The sequence below is a fragment of the Alexandromys fortis genome, unplaced genomic scaffold (assembly GCF_014885135.2).
Source record: "Alexandromys fortis isolate MF-2015 unplaced genomic scaffold, M_Fortis_MF-2015_v1.1 scaffold_19, whole genome shotgun sequence".
NCBI classification, from domain to species: domain Eukaryota; kingdom Metazoa; phylum Chordata; class Mammalia; order Rodentia; family Cricetidae; genus Alexandromys; species Alexandromys fortis.
This window is the reverse complement of record NW_026067890.1, coordinates 4,332,812-4,355,556: the sequence shown is the minus strand read 5'-3', so window position 1 is coordinate 4,355,556 and position 22,745 is coordinate 4,332,812. Positions and strand designations below refer to the sequence as shown.

Here is a 22,745-nt window from a genome sequence, read left to right as displayed (position 1 = left end):
CATCTCCACCTAGCTAGCATTAGCATTTCTGGATAGAGGATTTAATAGAAGGCCTGGGAACTACATAAACCTAAGTCGAACTGAGTTGCTAACATTATTTCCTACAGGAGCAGATAAAATGCAGAGCAAAAGAACTGGGCTAGCCAGTGTTTTGAGCAGGGACTAAAGCCCTAAAGCCATAGTAACGACTGTCTGATTACAGAGGTTCTTTGTTCGGTAAAAATATTCTTTTTTTTTTTTTTTTTTTTTTTTTTTTTTTTTTTTTTTTTTTTTTTTTTTTTTTTTTTTTTTTTTTGCAAAGTCTAGGCTTGAGAGTGTACATTTGTGGGAGTAGTTAAGGAAAACTTGTAATAACATTAATGGTCATTTTTATGTGCTAATTTTAATTCATGAATTATTATTTATGTGTATGCCTGAGTGCAGGTACGAGCTCCTGTCTATGCAGTTGCCAGTGGATCTAGGTGTTAGATTCCCTGGGACTAAATTTACATATGATTGTGAGCCAGTCTGTGTGTGCTGGGAACCGAACCTTGGTCCTCTAGAAGAGCAGTCACCAGGCTCCATCACTGAGCTGTTTCTCCAGCTCTCCCAGTGTTTTAGGGCTGAAAACAATGCCACCCGTTTTAGTTTGGGCAAAAACACAAGCAGGAACCTGGAGGCAAGAACGGAAACATGACCACGGAGGAAAACTTCTTACTGGCTTGTATCACCTACTCCTGGGTTACTCAGCTACCATTATTATACAACCGAGAAGGACCACCTGCCCAGGGATGGTACTACCCTCCGTAGGCTAAGTCCTCACACATCAATCATTAATCAGGAAAATGCTCCACACATATGTCTACAGACAAATCTGGTAGAGGAAATTCCTCAAGTGATCTCCCCTCTTCCCAGATGGCTCTAGATTATGTAAAGTTGACAAAAAATAAAAAATAAATAAATTAAAAAAACAAGCAAGCAAGCAAACAAACAAAAAACAGAAGAAAGCAAAGATGCATACCTCCCCCAAGATATAATGGGAAGATTGTTAGTTCTTCTGCCTCACACACTGGCACTGGCAAAGGAGAGGAATGTGTCATCTCTTTGCTCTTCTGATTTGCATGTCATAAATGTACAACTATATGAAGCTCAGTTCCAAATGAAGAGAAAATTATCTTAGTAAAGAGTTCTAATGAGGGAGTTTCACATATCCATAAATAATGCTGATTCTACATGTAACACAATCATCCAATGAGCTTTATAAAAAGTATAGTCTGTTTAGATATGTAGCCTTGGTGCCTGTCCTGGAACTAGCTCTAGTAAACCAGGCTGGCCTCGAACTCACAGAGACCTGCCTGCCTCTGCATCCCATGTACACACAGACAGATATATACACACACACAGGTACACACACTCATTGTGCCCACACCATAATTTCTGAAATGATGGTTGAGCTCAGACAGGAGTGAACCACATTCTTTCCTTCAGTTGCCCAAGTGATTCTAAAATGCAATTGGAATTGAATTCTTAGTCTCAGTTCTTCAGAATCCTTCCATTTCTAGGTATATATGGCCTAAAAGTAGAATGAAGGTGTCTGGAGGAACAAGGGGAACTTACAGGAAGGAAGGAAGAAAAGAGCTGGAAGGAGAGGAGAAGGACTGAGGGAAATAGACTCAATGGATGGTACATGCTTGTTTAAAATTTGGAAAAGATGTAACAGTTAAAAATTATGTCTTTATCTTTTACCTTATTTTCACTTTGTACATGTTTGTGGTACATGTGTGTGCACACACATGTGGAGAGTGTGCATACTCATGCAAGGATGTGTGGAGCACGGAGGTGCCTGTCAGAAGTCTTCCTCTGTGGCTCTCTACCTTACTTTTTGAGGTAGGAGGTCTCTCATTCAACCCAGAACCCAAATTAGCTAGAACAGACGTCCAGTTCTGGGAATAGCCTGTCTCCCCCTCATGGCCACCATGGTGCCAGGATGTGGGTTATACTTGTGTGCCACAATGCCTGGCTTTGCATGTCCATGCAGGAAACTGATCTGAGGTCCTCAGGCTGGCACAGTAAGCACTTTTTCCCACCGATCCTCCTCGGCGGCCTCCTCTATCCCTGATTTTCAAAAAGAGATGTGTTTTGAACATTTCACTTCTGCATAGTCATGATCTTTCTTAACCTTAAGAATTTTGAATCATGCCCTTATTATCCAGAAGAAGTTTTTCCTTGGTGGAAGGAATCTCCAGTACACATAGAAGAATAAGAATTTGCATTTAGAGGCTACTGGCCAGTAACACCTCCTAGAATGAGGATGGAGAGCATCTTCTTCAGAGTCATTGTGAACTTACTCGTGTGCAGTGCCATTACCCGAGAGATAGCATCACCATCAATGAAGATGAGGTGGTAAAGTAGGGAAAGAATATTTACAAAGCCACTGTCCCTCCTCTGTCAATGTCTCCACAAAGTCCTCATCCTTGTTTGCTTTGTCTTTACCAGTAGATAGTCACTGCTGAATGTCTGCCTTCCTCTAATTTCTAGTTGCCCAGAATGACACAAGAGTATCTTTCTTTGCTAAGCAACTACATTCAATCAAATTGCGGCATGTACTTTTTTGGTTTATTTTTTTTTTGGTCTTTTTTTTCCTTTTTGAGCCTAAAATATGCCTGTTCTCGGCTTCTGTAATGCCAGTGAAAAGATTCACTTTAAACTGATTTCTGTAAGCCCTAATTATACAGTATATTTCATAATAAGCTTTGCAAAAATCTCAGCTTACGAACAAAAACTCCGTTAGTAATAGCTTGTCACTACAATGATCCGTGTGCCAAATTTAATTCACAGATAAATATAAAGGAAAAATTGGGAGCCAAGCAGGTCTAGCTTGAAGGTGGGCGCTATTACAGCCTGAGTTCAAGTATCCCTCACAGAACCTTCCAGAGGCTTCTTACCTTTAAATTTGTGATGCTCAGTCGCTGTCTCCTCTGATTCATAAGCAACTGTAGTCTCCCCTTCAGAAACAGACCCTAGCTGCAGATATTATCTGCCCGCATCTTCTCGCACAATTTCATTTTCAGAAAACTCTGCCCTGGCTTAGAAGCTGCCACAGTGGGTTGAATTATCCAATCTCTGTCATTAAAGGTGGCAGCCACACACTTGAGAATGGTGTGGGGAAACTCCAGTGAGAGTGATAATTAAAGTTGGAAGAAGAAGGGTCACCTCCTTTCACTCAGCTCATTGGCTTTGGCATCAGAATAATTCCGAAACAGTGGGGGAGATGTTCCTCTCAGCATGGCAGTATCTGGGTGCACACGTGCGCTTTCCACGGGTTCAAATGAGAATGCCACTTTAATTGTGTTTAAAGTGTTATTTTTGGTATGGGGAGTAAAAAACGGTAAAAAAAAGAAATTCTAAGAATACAGAGGAAAGACTAATAAGTATAATCTAAATGGGAAAAGAATTGGGGGAAAATGTCATGCGTTATTTTTTCAAACACACAAAAGCTTTATAAGAGAAGAGCATTGTTGTCAGGATAGTCTGATGTTTAAATGTGCCTCTTCTTTTTTCTTGGCTGTGGGATCAAAAAGCCATGCGCTTTCACCCAGTTTTCCCCTCCTTGATTGTCATTTCTCAGTGGCCATTATTATCACAACTTATTCCTGCCTCACAAAAAGCAGTATCATGTGAGTTTAAGAAAGTCACTGCCGGGCATTGCTTTTTGAACTAAAATATTTTTGTTTGGTTGGTTGTTCATTTTTACCAGAAACGGCAATCTCATTTGACAGTGAAGCAGTGTGGGAGAACATATTTATTTCATACTGTTTTATATGTTTTGTTAGAAAGTAATACTGACTTTTTAAGAGCAATCCCAGGCAGGTACACTGACGATGCTAATATACAGAGGAGTGGATGGTAAAAACAAAATTCAAATTTCAACTCCAGGACAGATTACATATTCAATCCTGAGGAAGATCCCCTACTTTTGTGGGCATGAGTTTCCTCCACTATGGACGTGGGCGTGTAACAGTTTCTATTTTAGGAAGATGCTGAAGGATCCAGCAAGTTTAAAATACACCAATTTTTTATAACAATGTCTGGTGCAGTATAAGCAAATCTTAAGCACCTACCTACCACTGTGATGAAAATGAAATGTTCAGAACCTAGCAGAGTAGTCACTACTACAGACCTAGTTAGGGTACTTATTAATATTTTTGTTTTAACAGTCGAGTCTCTTGCTCTCAGCTATCTAAGGAAAAGTTTCCTAAAATGATAAGGCTCCTATAGAAAACAAACACTTGGTATCTTTCTTGCCAAGACTTAACTGTATCACAGGAGAAAAAAATTACAACATCAGGCTCCCAACCAGAGGAACTCCTAATGAGCAGACGCTTAAGATTTCTGATGGGTGCCCATAGTTCCATTCACATCTGAAGGACTGTGTTGAAGAAGACAAATCATGCCTGTCCTACATGCCTGTATTTTGGTTCAGAGTAAGAGAGAACCCAGAAGCAGCCAAGCTACCTGAAAGAACACCTCTTGGTCGGCTGAGCAACTGCATGTTTGTTTTGGAAGACTGATTTTTCAGGTTATAGGCAACCATTTGTGAATTCCATTAAATTCAAAAGTATTTAAATATTTAAAAATACATATCATGAGAGCATGTGACATGTGCTCCCTTTTGTCCCTGTGGAAAATATTTTCTATAGCATAAACACACACGCATGCACGCACACACACACACACACACACACACACACAGCTGGATACTTCAGGCTCCATTCACCACAGCTCATTGACAGAATAATAGAGACACAAAAGGGCAGGCATAGAGACAGGGAGTGGGAGAATGAATGAATGATAACGAGAATAACCTCAACTAGACTACTAAAGAGAAAATATTCCTCATTACATGTAAATCTGATTTTACTGCAAGGATTCTGTGTGCTTCCTTAAGAATAAAGCTTTCTACAAAACATAGCCAGTTCATTTAGTATAAGGCTGTTAAAATTATTTGGCAAATTATCTCCCACTGAAAAAATATAAATAACCTACATAAGATATTCTGTTTCCGTCTTAGCTTTATATTTACAATGATTTATAGCCTGCAATCTCTCCCTAAGGTCACCACCTTCATAAATACCAGCCACACATGATGAAAACCAACTCAGTAAAATGGGTATTTCATTCCTCTCTCTTCTGCTTATGTCGAGGCTTCTTCCATGCACACAGTGCCCATTTATAACAAAACCTCACACGGGAGGGATTTTTTTATGAGTTCCCCAGCTTTCTTTCTTTATCTTTCTATGCATCAGCCAAGCAACTGGCAGATTCTTTAATAAAATATATTATATGCATTAATATTTATAAGCCTATGAATTGGATGTTTAAATAAACATTCAGCAACTCCTGCCCGTTCTCTTGTTTTAGATGTTAAGTCACACTTACATTGTCCGGGAAGTCAGCCTTTAGTTCGGTGACACTGTGACACCAATATGCAGCTGTTTTCTCACTGATGAGCTCAATGTTGAGGAAAGAGCTTTGTCCAGGGCCGTACATGGGGCCAGAAGTGGTCCCCCGAATGATTCTAGGCGAGACGTTTGTCACGATGTCCTAATGAAAGAGAAAACATATTGAGTCTCTGTTCCACAAAGAAAACGTGCGATCTTTATTATATACTCATTTCCATGTGACAATATTTTACTAAGTCTCTTCTCGCATTTTTTCCAGATGAGATTTTAACATGCTTTAAATTACAGTTGAGCATATGCTATTTCCAAGAGAAATGGTAGAATAAACTGTTTTCTAGCTTTTGATAACTTCCTACAGTTCTGGCTTGTACAAGTAGGAAAGAAAAAAACCTTTTAATTAAATAATTTCATGCTGGTTTGGGGTGTCCATATTTTAGTTTGTTTGCAGTTTTAAAAAATAAATAAATAAAACATTAGAATTCCATGTAAGTCTATGTAATCTAATCATCAACTCCAATAAGAATTAATGTTTAAAGACAAAATGTATAATTTTCTTAAAATGTTATTTAAATGCAAATCAACTAGGAAAAATATATTATTATTACTAGCTCATTAAACTTTAACACATATTCTAAAAAATTAACTAGATCAAATTACCTGTACATATGTATAAATATGTGTAGCTATGCATATAAATACATATATATTTACATTCTCTTAGGATATATACATATGTGAGTATTTGTACTCCCATTCAATTTGAAGATAGTTTCCCTTCCCAAGATTGAAATGAGGTTATCAATAACTTCCTGATAAATATAAACAGTAAAATTAACTTGCTTGTTAAGTGTAATTACCAATCCCAGGCTGCTTCTAAATCAGTATTAGCAAAGAAGAATAACATTCATCCATTACTTAAAACTAAAAAGAAACAAAGAAGGAAAAAATGTTTCTATTGCCAACTTCCAATTAAAATTAATTTTGAATAAAGGTCATTTAGTTAAGGATTTATCAGAATTAGTCTTTTAAGTACCCCTCCTCACCATCTTGTCACTTTTAGTGAGATAACATGAACCCCCATTAGTATATAGCAATTAAGGTCAATTTACATATTTTAATTAAGAACCACCCCATATAAAACAATTAGTGTAATAGGCATACTAACTGGATTTCATAACATTTGGACGTTTTTCCAACTAGATAGACAGGAAACCTTAATTAGCATTAATTAGTGCTGATCTGCATATGTTTGATAAGGCATACCCTTGCCACAAAAGATTATTTATTCCTGAATGTGCCAAATGCTACAGTTGCAGAGGATAAAAGACTTTTCTTCACATTGCATGTTAATTTCTGTTAATTTACATTCACTTTTACATCCGAATTAGTATATTATAAAATAAATGGTATAAATGTTACGAAAGCCTCCTTAAATATGTACATTTTAACTTATAGGAATTATGCCAGTTAAATTTTGACTAATTAAGCCATTCCATTTCTATTGTGTTTGTGCACAGTATCACCAACCTCGCTTTGATTTGCTGTTGAAAAACCCTGTTACACAATCAGAAACGCTAAGATGACAAATAGAATCACTCCAGGAAGCTCTAGCAGACGGGGCAAATTTCCATCCCGGCAAATGCTCTACTGTGCTTGCAGGGTCCCAGGGGGTGGCTCTGTGTGCCTCTACAGGTAGGCGCTGTTGTGCTGCCGGGGTCAGAAAAGACATTTTGAGAAGTGTCTCCTTTCATGGCCCTGGTTTTCCTCTCTGTTCCAGGTTTCATATTTCCCACGTTGTCGTTGCTGAGGTCCTTCTTTCTTTACCCACTGTTATAAATGCTTTCTCTAGGATAAATCCAACCCACATAACAACCTGTTTCTGCACAGAGTCCTTGGCCAATGAGGTCAACAGATTCAATTCAGGTCATCAAAGTGAGTCAAGATAGAAAGATTGGAAAGGAGCCTCTTTAGAGCCTGATTAAAGTCTCCCACGCACTAAGAGTAGATGAAGTCCTGTACAATTGAAAAGTTGCTGTGAAGATTGCCTTCAAAGGGGTGATATAAATTTTGCATAGAGATAATTCAAATATTAAAAAAGCTACAAACCATGTTTAAGAGTTAGCATATATGGCTTCAAGTATCACTTTTCTCTTTCAGCAGCCATGGGCTTGCAGTCTTCTGGGAATCTTAGTAGCAAAGCTCTGAAACTCTTTCAAAGTAAAAACACAACTTAACCCTCTTGTGAAGCCCTCTTGTCCTAAGGTTTCATCTTATTATCACATGGAAACCTAGCCAATGAACCTCAGAAAAAAAAAAAAAACTATGCCATGGTCTCATTTACCAGGAAAAAGAAAGGGAAATGAGGGACACAGAAAGACAGGGAGGGAGAGGGCAAAGGAGAGAAGGGGGAATGGAGAGGAAGAGAGGGAGAGATAGACAGAGAAGTTTCTTAGCAATCTCTGAGCTATAATTGCAGGCGCTACCACAAGTTAAATGATAAAGACCCCCATAGGTCCACATATTTTAATATTTGGTCCCCAGTTGGTAGAACGACTTAGGTAGGAATAAGAGGTGTGGTGTTGCTAGAAAGGTGTGCCACTGGGAGTGGGCTCTGAGTTTTCCAAAGCCCACTATAGGCTTCTTCTCCCTTTCTCCTTCCTTTGCTCCCTACCTGCCCCCTCTCTCCATGCCTCCCGGATGCTCTGCTTGCCACCATGTTGGTAACAGACTCACTCTCTAAATCTATAAGCAAACCTCCAACTAAATACTTGATTTTATAAATTGCCTTAGTCATGATGTCTCTTCATAACAATAGAACAGTAAGACCCTGTTGGGAATATTTCCATTCCTTAACACAAACAATGATAAAGATTCTTTACAGTACTATAGATAGCTACGGTGTAGAATTTGTGAATATCTGTGAGTAACTTTAAGTCAGTAATTAAAAATAAATAAATAAATAAATAAGTAAAATGCTTTTCTCAAATTGAGCTGCCCTTGCAACTAATTTGCTGAAAACTTCCTCTGCAGATTGAGACATTTTAGAATTTTTAAAGTGACAGATGCATGAAAATAGGAATCCAGCCAATTTTCCTTGGTTAAATGAGTAGATTGAGAGTTGCAGTGACTGGGCAATAAGTTACTAAAACTTTTGACCAGGGATAACCAGAAGTTTTGTATCATTTCATAAGAAAATAATTTACTTTAACTTCTAATAGCTAAAGCATATTGGTATTGCTTATGGGAATTAATAGAATATACATGGCCAGCACACTTAGACTAAATACAAGTCCATTCTCTATACAAAGATGATAAATTATCATGGCCCTGATCTTCAGTACATTAACAATGTTAAGACTTTCAAAAATAGATGCTTATGGAGGAGGAAATGAAAAGAGACATGCTAGTTTTATGTGCTAATGGAACCACCATTGTAAAACTGAGTGTTAGCATCCTCTTAGCAATTGAGGTGATGATAGTGGGTTTTCAGCATGTTTTTTTTTTTTCAGCATAAATTTCAGCATAAGTTTTGGATGCTGAACATCCTGACCATATCTGTTGAAGTTCATTTGCTTGACTTCTCTGGACCTAAAAAAAGGATTATACTGTTTCCATGGCTACTCCCGAATAAAGATAATCACAATGGCCTCAAGAGTAGAAAAAGAAAACTTAGAAGAGACTAGCCAGAGAACTAGGGTCCAATGACATTGAACAAAATAAAAAACTAAAATGTTCAGATAAAAATCACAGCTGGGTCTACCAGTACTGGGTAGATTTTATAAATGGTACTAAATGAAAAGGACAGTCTACAGAAAATGAATACAGGATAGTTCACAGAAGGACAAGAACCACTAACTATGGGGTTCAGTGATGCACAATGACATGTAGAATTTTAACCCTTCTACTGAAGGGTAGACTGAAAATGTAGAAGAGGAATTGTCTCTCTGGATACACAGAGGAAAGTAGCATAATGGGGGTAAAGCAGAGCAAGGAGAACTTCCTCAGGAAGGATCGATGCCTGCCTGACTCACAGAAGAGCAGAAAGAGAAATCTGTTTCCTGAGCTATGTGGTTGGATAGTGGATGCTATTATAATGCATAGATTCTGATAGGTCAGTCTAACTGAAAATAGGTAGCTTAAATCTAAGTGATCCTTTTCTTTGTTCAAGAAAGGGACAAATGCAGACTAGGCAACCCATGAATTTGCTGTGTAGCAGAGGCTGGCCTGGAGTTGACCCTACTTCCTCTTACCTTCCAAGTGCTGGGATTGTAGGTATAAGTCACTACTGCCCCACGTTATCTTTGTTTTTAAATCCCAAGGTTCTACTATGGGTTATTGTCTAAGTATTTACTTGTTTTTGCTTTGAAAATTGTTTAGCTATTCGACTTTATAAATCAAAAATTTAAAGATGAAAAGTCCTACAGGACAAGGCACTTTCTAGGTATGTAGGCTCTGCAGCACATTTCTTCCGTAACAGAAGAAAAATACTTTGTAAATGTGTCTAACTGCAAATGCATTGTTACATAAGACTGCACTAGACTGTCTAGCATGCTATCACCCTCAAGAGAGCAAAATGAAAATTCAACACTGGCCCAGTCTCAAGCACAACTCTATCTTTGGAAGAAGTCTTTCCTCTCCCACTGTTCACTTTAAAGAGAAATATGCCAATGTTTGATTACTGCAAACATAAGCATTAGAAAAATTTCTGATTGGTTTGGCTGGAAAAACAGGTAATGTAAGAATCCATTTTCAATAAACCATCTTTTCCATCTGAGTCTTTTACATAAAGAGCCTCCAAAATCTGAAACAGTAATGGGGCTTCCTGGGTACAACGGGAAGACGTTTCTACGTGGAAGATACAGAGAGAATAGCAATCTTATCTCACAAATGTTAGGTAAATTATCAAAGCAGCAGTGTAGATTTTATTTTAGAAATAAATAATTAATAACATGGGGATGCATCTTACAGATCTTTACATATATCAGAGCTGATCATCATTCTATTATCATGCGTGCAAGGATGAAAGACAGAAATTAGTCGTTTTCCTCAGTTGCACTGCCACTGAGCATCCTAGCTAAGATTAGCTCTCAAGTGTACATGCGGGGGAGAATAATAATAGCCGTGATTACTAATACATGACGTATGCAACAATGACTACAATTTTTGTGAGAAAAGAAATCAATTTGAATGATTTAACTATTGAAGACTGAAGTGCAGTACATTTACTTCAAAAACATAAGAAATAACCATATCTCAGGAAAAATTTTCTGTTATCTAACTGCTTCAATTCTAATTGCTTTCACTATCCCCTCCTCTCCCTGTCTCTCCCTGTCTCCTCCTTGTACCCCATTCCCATTCCTTCCCCTAACTCTTTCCTTCTCCCAGAAGCTGTCCCCTGCCTCAGTGCACATGGTGGACACAGAATGAGCTTTTCCTGCGTCCATATAAATGGTGGACCCAGGATAGGCTCTCTCTGCCTCCATGCATATTGTCAACACATAATGGTCTCTCTCTGCCTCCGTGCACACGGTGAACACAGAATATGGTCTCCCTCTGTCTTCATGCACATGGTGCACATAGAATGGGCACCCTCTCAGCCCCTGTGTACCTTGTGGGCACAGAATGGGCTCTGAGTTTATAGGTTACAGGTATAACCTCTTCCTAAACATGGGACCTTTGATATCAAATGTTAACTCTTATGCCCAGAAAGAGTTAACTTGAACTGGATACTCTACTTCTGCTTGGTTGCCCTTTCCTGCAGGGAAGAATTGGTTAAGGTTCATGTAGATGCTCAGATAAATGGATATGGAGAAGTTGAGGAATGTGCGAATAATTAAATTCAGAAAAAAATCCCATATAGATAAGGATATAGAAAACTCAGAAAGTGGGTATAATAGAAGCAAATTTAAATATTTACCTAGTAAAATGTAAGTTAATCATAATCTCGAGTCTACTGTGATCTCCCATATCATATTTTTGGTGGCAAATACTTTGCAAAATCAAAATTCTAATATCCCTTGAAGTACGGTCAGATGGCATATAAACTGAGAACTTGAGCTGCACATGTGTCCTGCGCAGAGGCTGACCCAGAAGGGTGGACTCAGTCTCCGGCTTGGGCTGGGCCAAATGAACAGACAGGGTACGTATGGAAGGGATAATGGATGGAACAGGAAATGAAAACAGAAGGAAAATGAAAAGAGTAGAAGCTGACAGGGCTTCAGCAGGAGAGTAATGAATGGAAAGTGATGATACTGAATGTGTACTGGATACCTACATTTGAACCACATTATCTTAATGCTTAACCAGCCAAATGTATTCTTAATCACCAGAGAGATTGGGCATCTTACAGTCTAAAAAGGCAAAGAGGCATGGTCTCATGCAGCCTTTTATTGTTCCTCTTTTCATCAACTATATACATATATTTGTTTTTGTATTCATCGATATGCTCGAAAATGGCTTGTCTTTTGCTCTTTGACCTCATCTTTTGATCTAGGTGATCATTTATATATAAGAGAGACGCTGGGGGGGGATAAGAGAAGTAACGCAGCCACAGTTGCTATTCAGAGTCCGATAAATATTTATTAATTAATCAAGTTGTCAGCTTCAAAATCAGCAGTGAGAGTTAAACGTGTGTTACCTTTACTAACGTGAGGGTGACAGCTAAGCAGTCAGCAATGAGGACAGGAGATGACTTGAGATGGTAAGGCTGTAGAGAGTACCTAATGACTGTTTTAATAAGTTTGAACTTTTTCTGCAGGCTTGGAGACTCCGCTGTGTTTTGTCTTTTGTGCAAGTTATTAATACCCATGGCTCACAGCAGCTGTGCATTCGCAGAGATAAGTTTCACATGAAACAGATGAAGAAATTTTTTTCTGGGGCTGATATCAGATGGATTAGAACGTGATTAATCAACAGACAGGCTGATTAAATTATTGGGTTCACTGTTCAGATAAGAGGTTTTGGATACACTCTGCCAAACTATAATTAAGTTAGAAATTTCTGTTGGACTGCTTTAAAGATGATCACGTGGTATACTTTGAAGAAATCTTTTATGGCCCAGAAGAACAGCTGCAGAGGTATAAGCATGAGTCAGTTCTTATTAATTACTTTCAAGTATTAGAGCAGAATTTTCATTGAAAATCATAAATATATTCCAATATCTTTTTTATGAAATTTGTATAAGCCTTGTGGTTCTACTCTAGAAATCACTCCAAATGAAATGGCTATTAGTCAAGGGACAATGTTAAAGGAGCAGATAGGATGTAACCATCCCTGATATATGGTTAAGAAGATAGCAAGAGAATTTCCATGAAATAGTTGAAATAAAAATATTTTCTTTTTAAGCACACAATCTAAATGCTAAAATATAGTCGCTTATGAGGTATCAGGAAAAAAAAAATCCCAAAGAATACAAATCATCTATGGAGTTCTGCATCACCTTAGGTATTTTATCTATCCCCGATGGTCTCCAGATAAGTCCCTGTGTGGTAGTAGGTGAATTCAAAATCTTCTAAAACAGAGCAACAAAAATGATACTGTCAACTTGTTTCCTAGAAAAGGGCCAATAGTAGGCTGGGTATCTTTAGCAGCCAACAAGTTGTCATAAGAATCCAAACCTATTTGTGTTCCCAAACCCGAGTCCCCAGTCATGGTGCATTTAGATGTAAGAATTAAAATCTATATGGTTCATTTGCAAGGATAGCTGGAACCTATATAGGTCTGGCTATAAATGAATCAAACCCACCCTGCGAAGGTATGCTAGCAAGGTTATACATCTCTCTCAAACTACTGTATGCTCCCACAACTAGAATATAGAATAAAAATGACTAACAATCAACTTTGCCTGCAAGTCTGTGTGTATAACGAACATTTATTAAAAATAACCATAATGTAAAATGTAGAGATAAACCCACCCACAGTTTTCATTGAGAGAAAAGATAAAAGAAAGGAGACAAAGAAAGACAGAACCTAGTTAATCTATATTGTATCCTTCTGCTAATTCAATAAAATGAACGTTTATGAGTTGGGGGCTAAAGACCCTACTCAGTCAGTATGCCTGCCTTTCAGGACTATAATGCATGACCTTGCAAAGCTATAAAATAAGACACATTGCATTTTTGCTACTCTGAACCTCTAGAGCTCTTATTATGAAGCAAAGGTCTTTGTTTCCCTCACTAGAGAAGTAACAGAAGCAAAGTCCAGTCCTTTATTCATAAAATATTTTACTCCAGCTTTCTGAAAATGTCCATAAATAAATTTCAAAGGACTGTGAGCTCACAACAGAAGAATATCCTGAAGACACAGGTAAAAAAACAACCTGCATGACAGCCATCAGGAAACATTAGGTTACAAAATCTAGTCTACCAAAAAATATGTAGAGTAGGTTGGTCAGATTAAATGACAAATGTTTGATACCTCAAAAATACAAGAAAAATAAACATACTACCAAAGAATCATATGCTTCAGAATTGTAATTAAATTAAGAACTTTAAAGGCATTCCAGGTTAAAGATAGAAATGGAAAATTATAGTTGTATTTTGCTAGAGGATATAGGGAAAAATAGAGGAGTCAATATTTGAATAGAATTTGTAACGTATTTCAAATAGTTGGTCAAGGACACCAGTCTTCAGATTCCAGGTACCAATAAACAGAGAGAAATATCTTTGAAAATTCAGTATCTATACACTTAGTGGGAAATAAAGCACCCAAATGAAAGAAATATGAGCTGAAGACTCGAGATAAATCTATACCCTCTATTATACTCAATACACCCTCTATTATACTCAATTCTGAGCTAGTGTGGGATTTCTTTTAAGCGTTCTTCTTCACTACAAAGCTGATCAACTGATCATAATTGACAGGAATGTGGATAGTAGGAATGATGTTGGTCTGGGGCCAAAATTACCTTGGGCTCTGTTTAATTACCTTCATAGCCAATCACTGCCCACTTCTGTGTGCTGCCTAACATGCTGGTGATTCTGAGAGTACTAAGAGTCCATTAGCTTCTATCAGTCCAAAAACTGAGAATGTCTTCCAACAGCATTCTGGGCTTACAGCAGAAACTTTATTGCTGTATCTTATTTACTTGATGTTATGATGAGTATATTTTAAAAAATGACCTGAATTATGACTTTATTTTGTTCTGCACCTAGAAAAACTTCATAGCTTTTACTGTACTGAAACACGGCACTGGAAGCAATCTGAATTTGTGTTCTAGTCACCGCTTACTACCTTTGAAGGAAAGCTGTGATTTTTTTTTGTATAACAGAAAATGTTGAAAGAAGAGTCTAAAACTAAAAAAATAATAATAACCACAAAGTAAAATCATATTAGTAGCCAAGCTCCAGTGGAACTCTGAGGTAGAGCATTTTGTATGAATAAGAAAGGTTAACTGAGAATTGCATAGTTTAGATTATATAATCCAAGAATAAGGGTCAAAACAAAACAAAATAGTGATGGTTTAGAATGCAGCAAAGGAGATGATAAAGTCAACATAAACTTGTTAAATGTGTTCTAATTTCATTTATGTTGCTGTGATAAAATACTCTGACAAAAAAAACCCTACTTAATGGAGGAGGAGTTTCAGACTTATAAATCCAGGTTGCTACCCATAATTTCAAGTAACTCAAGGAATGAACTCAAACAGTAACTCACATCAACCCATAGTCAAGAACAGATAGAGATGAATGTACCCATGCTGCACACTTTCTTACGCTTAGCTAACCTCTTCACACTCTTATACTGCCTGGGGAATGGTTCCACCGAAACTGGACTGGCTGCCCCCACATCAAGTAATAATCAAAACACTTCTTCCCCAGCCAGGCTCACACACAAAACTGATGCAGATCATTCCTAAATTAAAATTCCCTTCTCAAGTGATTCTAGAGTGTGACAAGTTGACATTTAAAATTAAAGTTCAGAAATGGGTGAGATTAAATCACAACTTAAAATACAAACTGTATGAGTCACACAAAAGAGTATGCAAAATCAAAAGTAACAAAAATGGTCATGTTTATGCAACTTCTCCCAAATCTTATAAAGCCAAATAATTTCTGTTTTCAATAGATTTTTTGATGACTCTCTTCTTCAGTCCACTGTGCACTGTCTTTTTATGATTGTTATGTTTTTGATTCTTAAACTATCCCTCTTAAAAAGTTTTTTTTTTAGGGGGGTTTTAGAGGGAAGCCTCTCCTTCCTTTTTTTCCTGCTATTCTGTCTTTAATATAATCACACTCTTTCTTTCAGATAGTCCCCTAATCATGGTCTCAGTGCCCTTTCTCCTAATATGTCTTATTCATGAAGTGTAATTATGGATCAGCTACTTTCTCAAACTAACCAGTGCAGCTCTTTTTTTTTTTTTTTTTTGGTATTCATTTGTTTGCTTGCTTTATTGTTTTGAGACAGATTTTTTTTTTCTTGTTTGGTTTTTCAAGACAGAGTTTCACAGTTTAGCTCTGGTATTCCCAGAAATCACTTTTTAGACCAGGCTGGACTCAAATTTAGAGATCTGACTGGCTCTGATTCCCAAGTTCTGGGATTAAAGGTGTGTGCCAGCAGCACCCAGCCTTGAGGCAGATTCTTATTATGTATCCCTGGCTAGCCTGGAACCACTCTGAAGACCAGGCTAGCCTCAAAGTTCCAAGAGATCTGCTTTTCTCTACCTCCTGAGTACTAAGACTAAAGGCATGCAGCACCATGTCCAACTATACTTCCCTTCTTACATCTAAAACTGTAAATCAGCATTACAGACACTCATCTTTAGGCATGTTCTAGTCTTTTGTTTTTTAATATAAGTAAAACAAATTCATCAAAAAATGAGAAGGGAGAGAATATGATTTGCAAAGTGGAAGTATGCTTGAGTCGCATAGGCATTCAAGCACTTTACCTGCATATCAATACCTCTATCAATACATGAATCCAAATGTTTTAGAAAGGCCAGGGACTCTAACCATGAAGACAATAATGAGACTCTCTGACATGACTCCAACATCCTTTCAGCCACGACTAATTAAGATAGTTAAAAAAAATTGTCATTAACCTATACAATGCTAAAGAGTACATGGTAGAAATATATCAGATTTGGAATGTTACTGCTCGAAAACCTTGACATGAGCTGATGATTCATAGATAACCCCAAGCTAATTTTAAAAATATTTTATGCAACACACTCCTGATGTCTAGCTTTTTGGAGGAATTATTCCCACCAGTATTTTATTGATTAAAACAGGAAGATATGGAATGGAAGGGAATCAAAGTTTTGTTTTTATGAAAAATCACTCATCTGAGCATATCTTCAAGTTTTCACAATGTAAGTTGAGCAGCCATGATATTTAATAATTAAAATAATAAAGTTTAATGTCTGTTTTCTCCTAAACCTAATAGCCCCCCTTACCCAATAGTGTTTTCTCATACAGTCGGCTATAAAGATGCTTGTATTATAATTATAAAACACTATTTTAAAAATGTATTATGTCCTACAGCACTTAGCCTTGACAAACAATTACTGGATCACATTCAACTGAATACAAAAAGCAATCTTTATCACAAGGTTAAAATTAACCTTGGAACAATAACTGCTTTCAAAGCTATTCTCAACTCCAAGCTGCTCTGTAGTGGCCTCTTTTGAGGGAATGCAAACAAGTAACCTGAAGGACATCTGAAAAACTTACTGCCATAGTCCTCTAAAGTTTCTCAGTCATTTTAGATTCATGTAGAATAATCTTTTATACCTGAAACATGGTGAATATGCCTTCATAGGAAAGCCTTATAAATTCCTATAAACTCAAAATGAAAATTAATAGCTAAGAAAGCAAAGAACCCTAAAAATTCTGGACTTTCAAACTACATACCTTGTAGTAAGACTTTCAATTGTCATCATGGTTTAGATGTCATTATGAGAAAAACAAATCAAATGCTACAACAACTTTCCTTTATAGGGTGGACACCAGAAAGCAAATGTATTTTCTAGTTGTTTCAAACTCAGTATTCTCGGACAGATATTTTCTTATCTACTCATCCTTTAAAATGTAGCACGGAGGGCATCAAGATGGCTCAGGAGTAAAGGTGATTTTGTGTAATAAGTCTTTCTCCATCTTACCAGCCAGCTCCTAAACAATGATGCCGAGACTTAATTACGAAAGCTCAGCTTACAGCTTAGGCTTGTTCATATGTAACTCTCATAACTTAAATCAACCCATTTCTATTTATCTACCTTTTCTATGTGGCTTTTTACCTTTCCTTCATTCTGTATGTTCAACTCGTTCCATAATCAACCCCCTTCTATGTATCTGCCTTTTCTATGCGGCTTTTTACCTTCCTTTCATTCTGTATGTCCAAATCTCTCTATATCTCTTTGGTGTCTCCCATGTGCTTCAATTATCTTCTACTTCTCTCTTTGTCTAGACATCTCACCTATACCTCGTGACTACTTATTGGTTATCTAGCTCTTTATTAAACCAATCACAGTACTATCTCATCATTTGCAATCTCCAGTTCAATCATGTATTTGGTATACCCAGAGAAAATATTCTATCATCTTTCTTATCTTGATAAATTCAAAGTTTTATGCCTAAACTGTTTTCTATCATTACTTTTAATTCCATTATCTTTTTAGATCTCAAAACATTTTTCTTAGATAAACAATTGAAGCCTTTATGATTTTCAATCTTACACACTTTATATCTCTTTTGTGAGTTTCTTTTTATATTGATTTTTATTGAGCTCTACATTTTTCTCTGCTCCCCTCCCTGCCTCTCTCCTTCCCTTCAACCCTGTCCCAAGGTCCCCATGCTCCCAATTTACTCAGGAGATCTTATCTTTTTCTACTTTTCATGTAGATTAGATCTAAGTATATCCCTCTTAGGATTCTCATTGTTGTCTAGGTTTTGATTCGGTAACAAGAAAAACTGTAACTATATCTGTCTCATCTTCAACTCTATCAGAGACCTGAGAAGGAAAGAAAATTACCTGAATAGACAGGAAGGGTAGAGCAAAAAATCTTTTAAAACTATAAAAATGACAGAGACATCTGGCTGCCTGTAGAGTCACCCAAGTTTCCTCTGCCATGTTGGTGCGACCAGCTTTAGCCTATAGACCTAGAATATCTGAAAAAAACTTTTTTGTGGAACAAGTATTTTGAAGGACTGTCCTCCCTTGTTTTGACAAAGTTCAGCAGTCACTTTTTTTTTGGTGCCATGCTTGTCCAATTTGGACAGCATATTATCAGCATTGGAGGCAAAGCCAGTTTCTTGCCCAGTGTCTAACTTTGACATGATCAAAGAAAACATCATATGGAGGTTTTTTGATGTTCATCATTCTATTTGAAGTAAATTGATGCTTCCAGAAGGAAACATATCTAATCTCATAAAAAGCCTTAGGTTATTAAAACATTTTAAATGCCATGTTCTGTAGCTTTTGGAAGTGTTTTAAGGACATCTATTGACTTAAAATAATTTCTGTTTGACCTTGAAAACATACCAAACATGAGTATAACTTTGATAATTATAGATGAACAACTATTAACCTGTCTTTTTTATTATCCTAAATAGCTTTCAAGGATTAAACTTTACATTTTTAAATGAGCTGCATATACCTCAAACTAGAGTAGAAACATATATACAGTATAACAAAAATAAACTCAAATTTGTATCAATATATAAAAAATGTCCTAAATAAGTAGAAACCTATTTTATAATAAAAGTAACTTTACACTTGTATAAATAAACAAAAATCCATACTAATTTAAATATGTGAGATCAATGGTTGCTTTTTCATTTAATATAGATTCAATAATCTATCCTTTTGTTATCATTCCTATATTCCTCCTCCTTGTTTTTTTTTTTTTTCAGAAAGAAATCTCTGAATGTAGCCTTCCTTGATTAATTTCCTCCCTTATCAGGACCAGTAACAACTTGGAAACAAACCAACTAACAATGACAAACATGCATAATCTGCTGAATGACCAAAAACCACTCATCCCACCTATTTAAAGTGTGGGTGTCATGTTCCCTAGAATGCTCCCTGTTGTACGGAGTCAAAGGCATCTTTATTTAGCTCTTTATCAAGCCAACCAAAAGGTGCCTTAACAAAGACAAATCTTCACAGTGTAAACAAACATTCTATAGAAATTGTGACCAAGCCTGATGATCTAAATAAGATTCCCCGATCCACATGGTGTAAAGATAGAATAAGCTCTTACTAGTTGCCTTCCACATGAATACACCAGTATATAATTTCTTGGTTATTCATTTTTGATATTCAAATTTTAATATCATTATCTCCCTTTCTTTTTCCTTCCCTTAAACCCTCCCATATACCCTCTTTGCTCTTTCTTAAAATAATATCTTCTTTATTTTATCAAAGTATTTTATTTCTTTTATTTAAAAAATTACTGTATTTTTGAGATTATGTACACAGACACACATATTCCCAAATACAACCTGCTTAAAATATTACTTTTTATAAAAGACAGTACAAAATGTATAATTTCTCCATTTTAGTTATTTTAGTTGTGACAGCTACAATATCTGGAAGGTATACTTGAAATAAAATGAAAAATAGGAGGAAATATAAAAAACTTGGAAGTCTCCAAAGAATAAATGTTTGTATATAAGTTGGTCTAAAAACAAATCAGTTGTTACTGTATATACTATCATGAAAGTTTTCCCATGAGTTTGTAAAATGCTGATTTGGGACCCTTCATCTACATTCCTAAAGCAGATTTGGAAATTACCACATGTTTTAAAGGAAAATCACAATGGTTAATATTCAGGCTGAACCATAATCTAGTTTTAAGATTTTTTATGAAATCAATTAATAGGAATGGATGGAGTCACTGGTCAGACATATAAATGCTAAGATTGATAAAATCACTTAAATGATAAGTTATACCTGCATAGTGCTTTATAGTTATCATCTGAGCTTTTCTTTGCAATGAGAGAACACATCCCACAGATGGCCACTGAGTTGTTTGGAAATAGATTGTGAAATCATACAATCAAAGCAGTGTGGGGAAAAATAAAAGGATACATCCTCCTGATGACTCAAAACACCTATGGGCATATTAAAGGCTCTGAGATATCAGTACTAAATATGCCTGCACAACAGATAATCCACCATCTCACATATACATTGGCCTTTGAAATATTTTATATAATACCTATGAATATCCTCCAAGATCCTAATATATTTAATATGGGCCTTTCTGTATATACCAGACTGGTCTGGAACTCAGTTATAAAGATGCCTCTGCTCATGGAAAGCTAGGACTTCAGGAGGGTAGTAAGTAATATTTTAGAGCAGGCTTATGTTTATGAGCTATTTCATTGGGCCAATGGCCTCCATACTTTTGATGACACTGTCAATTCCTAAAATATAACTACTAAAATGTATCTCCACTGAAATATTCATAACATAAGACAAAAAAGAGACCATAGAGACACATTTTTTTTATTCTTTTCAGCCATATCTTAGTGCTTTTCCCTACCTCTGTACTCACAAAAAATCCAGAGTTCAAAGGGCAGAGTAATAGATCAGGAAATGAAGCTAAGGATCTCCTCCACAGAGGGCAAGAGCAGAAGTCAACAGAGACCTAATGTTCCAAAGTCAGATATGCGTCTTAGGCTTTTCTGACAACGTGATCTCTGTTATATTTATTCGCCTCTGCCACTAGTCATGAAAACAGCCACAGACAGAATCAACAAGTGATGAATAAGCATGGTTGTGCTCAAATAAAAACCTTTGCATGTATAATAACATTCAAATTTTTTTATTTATGTATGTATTCGTTGACTTTTTCTTGTTACTCGCTATGTAAATGGTCCAAGTGGATTATAATAATTTAGAAAACTATAAATCATTTTTACCTCATGATCTTCATGAAAACTTGCAAGAGGCTGGAACTGGCCCATAGAATAATTTGTTTAATTCTTGTCCCAAATATAAAAAAAAAAATTAAAAGGAAAACTAAGGGGTTGGAACGATAGAAAAAGAGTTAAAACACTATTTTTAATTTTCTACTAACCTACATGAGTGAAAAATAAATCAATTACTCAAATGAAGTTGTGTTTCTAATATTACTAGAACCAAACCTTGAATTATTTGATAATAAAAAGTTGGGGCTGAAGAGATGGCTTAGAGATTAAGAGCACTTGTTGCTCTTCCTGATGATCTGGGTTTGATTCCCAGCACCCACATGAATGGTGATTCAAAACCTTCTGTAACTCCAGTTCTAGGAGATCTTGTTTAGTCCTCTGTGGGCAACAGTTACACATGCGGTATATAAACATACATACAGGCAAAAGACACACTTGAAATAATTATTTTAAAATGTTATTAGGAAAAAGTTGACCCATGCATCAACAATGTTTCCAAAAATAAATGTGAGGTAAAAAAAATCTTCAAAATATTTTTTTAATGCTGATTCATTCAACAATTTGGAGGTAGATAACTCTAAAACTACAGCTGAGCTTATGATACTTGTGGCTATCTATATAGTTATCAATAACACTGATCATCAGGAATTGCCCCTCAAGATGGCATAAAGGCACGGACTTTTAATACATAGACATCGTTAGGACATTAGATATGCTATTTGTAAAATCAACAGCAGTATATACAATTATTCCAAAAGTTAGGTGGGGGTTCTTATAATTATAATTCTTCTGGCCTGGCCTGTCACCTGGGCACCTTGTCTGTTTAAGGGACAGGTTCTGCCCACCACCAATCTCCCCCTTCCCTAGGCAAGCTGATCTAGCACCTCCTCTCCTCTCTATCTGTTCTTCTTCTAAAGAGGCAACCTCTGCCTCTCCCTTCCCCCTCTTCCTCTTCTCTTTGTCTATCTCCCCCCACCTCTGTAACCCCCTTATTATTATCCTTATATATACCCTTATATACTTCTCAATACCCACTAAATAAACTCTATACCAAAACTTTGCATATCTGTCTGTCTTTCACCCACTGTGGCCTCAGATCACCTGCTCTGTTAATCTTTCTAGGGTTACACAAATACTATAGCTCTTCAGAAGCCTTTTATCTGATAAATGTAAATGCAATAAAAACCTCTTGCTTCTGATTACCAAAGGTAAGGAATGAGTAATTTATATACTGTAGGCTTACAGAAATAAGATGTATCTGCTAAAATAACCCAGAGGTAGGATAAAATTGAAAAGAGAAGAGACAGATTAAAAAAAATACTACTGCATCTTGGAAATTTTTTTGGTACTAGTAGAAAATTTTTAAAATGTAATATTATTCTGATTTTTCTGGTAGCAAAGATAAAGTAGTACTCATTCCTCGGCCACTGCT

The 22,745-nt window shown here is 36.4% G+C and overlaps 1 protein-coding gene across 1 annotated transcript in view; it reads right to left on the bottom strand.

The window, feature by feature from the left end:
• Positions 1–22,745, bottom strand: part of Dpyd (dihydropyrimidine dehydrogenase) — a 752,991-nt gene that overhangs the window by 307,015 nt on the left and 423,231 nt on the right. The window contains exon 14 of the mRNA XM_050160025.1: positions 5,419–5,583. Coding sequence (XP_050015982.1) covers positions 5,419–5,583 — 165 coding nt within the window. The remainder of the gene's footprint in view (positions 1–5,418; positions 5,584–22,745) is intronic.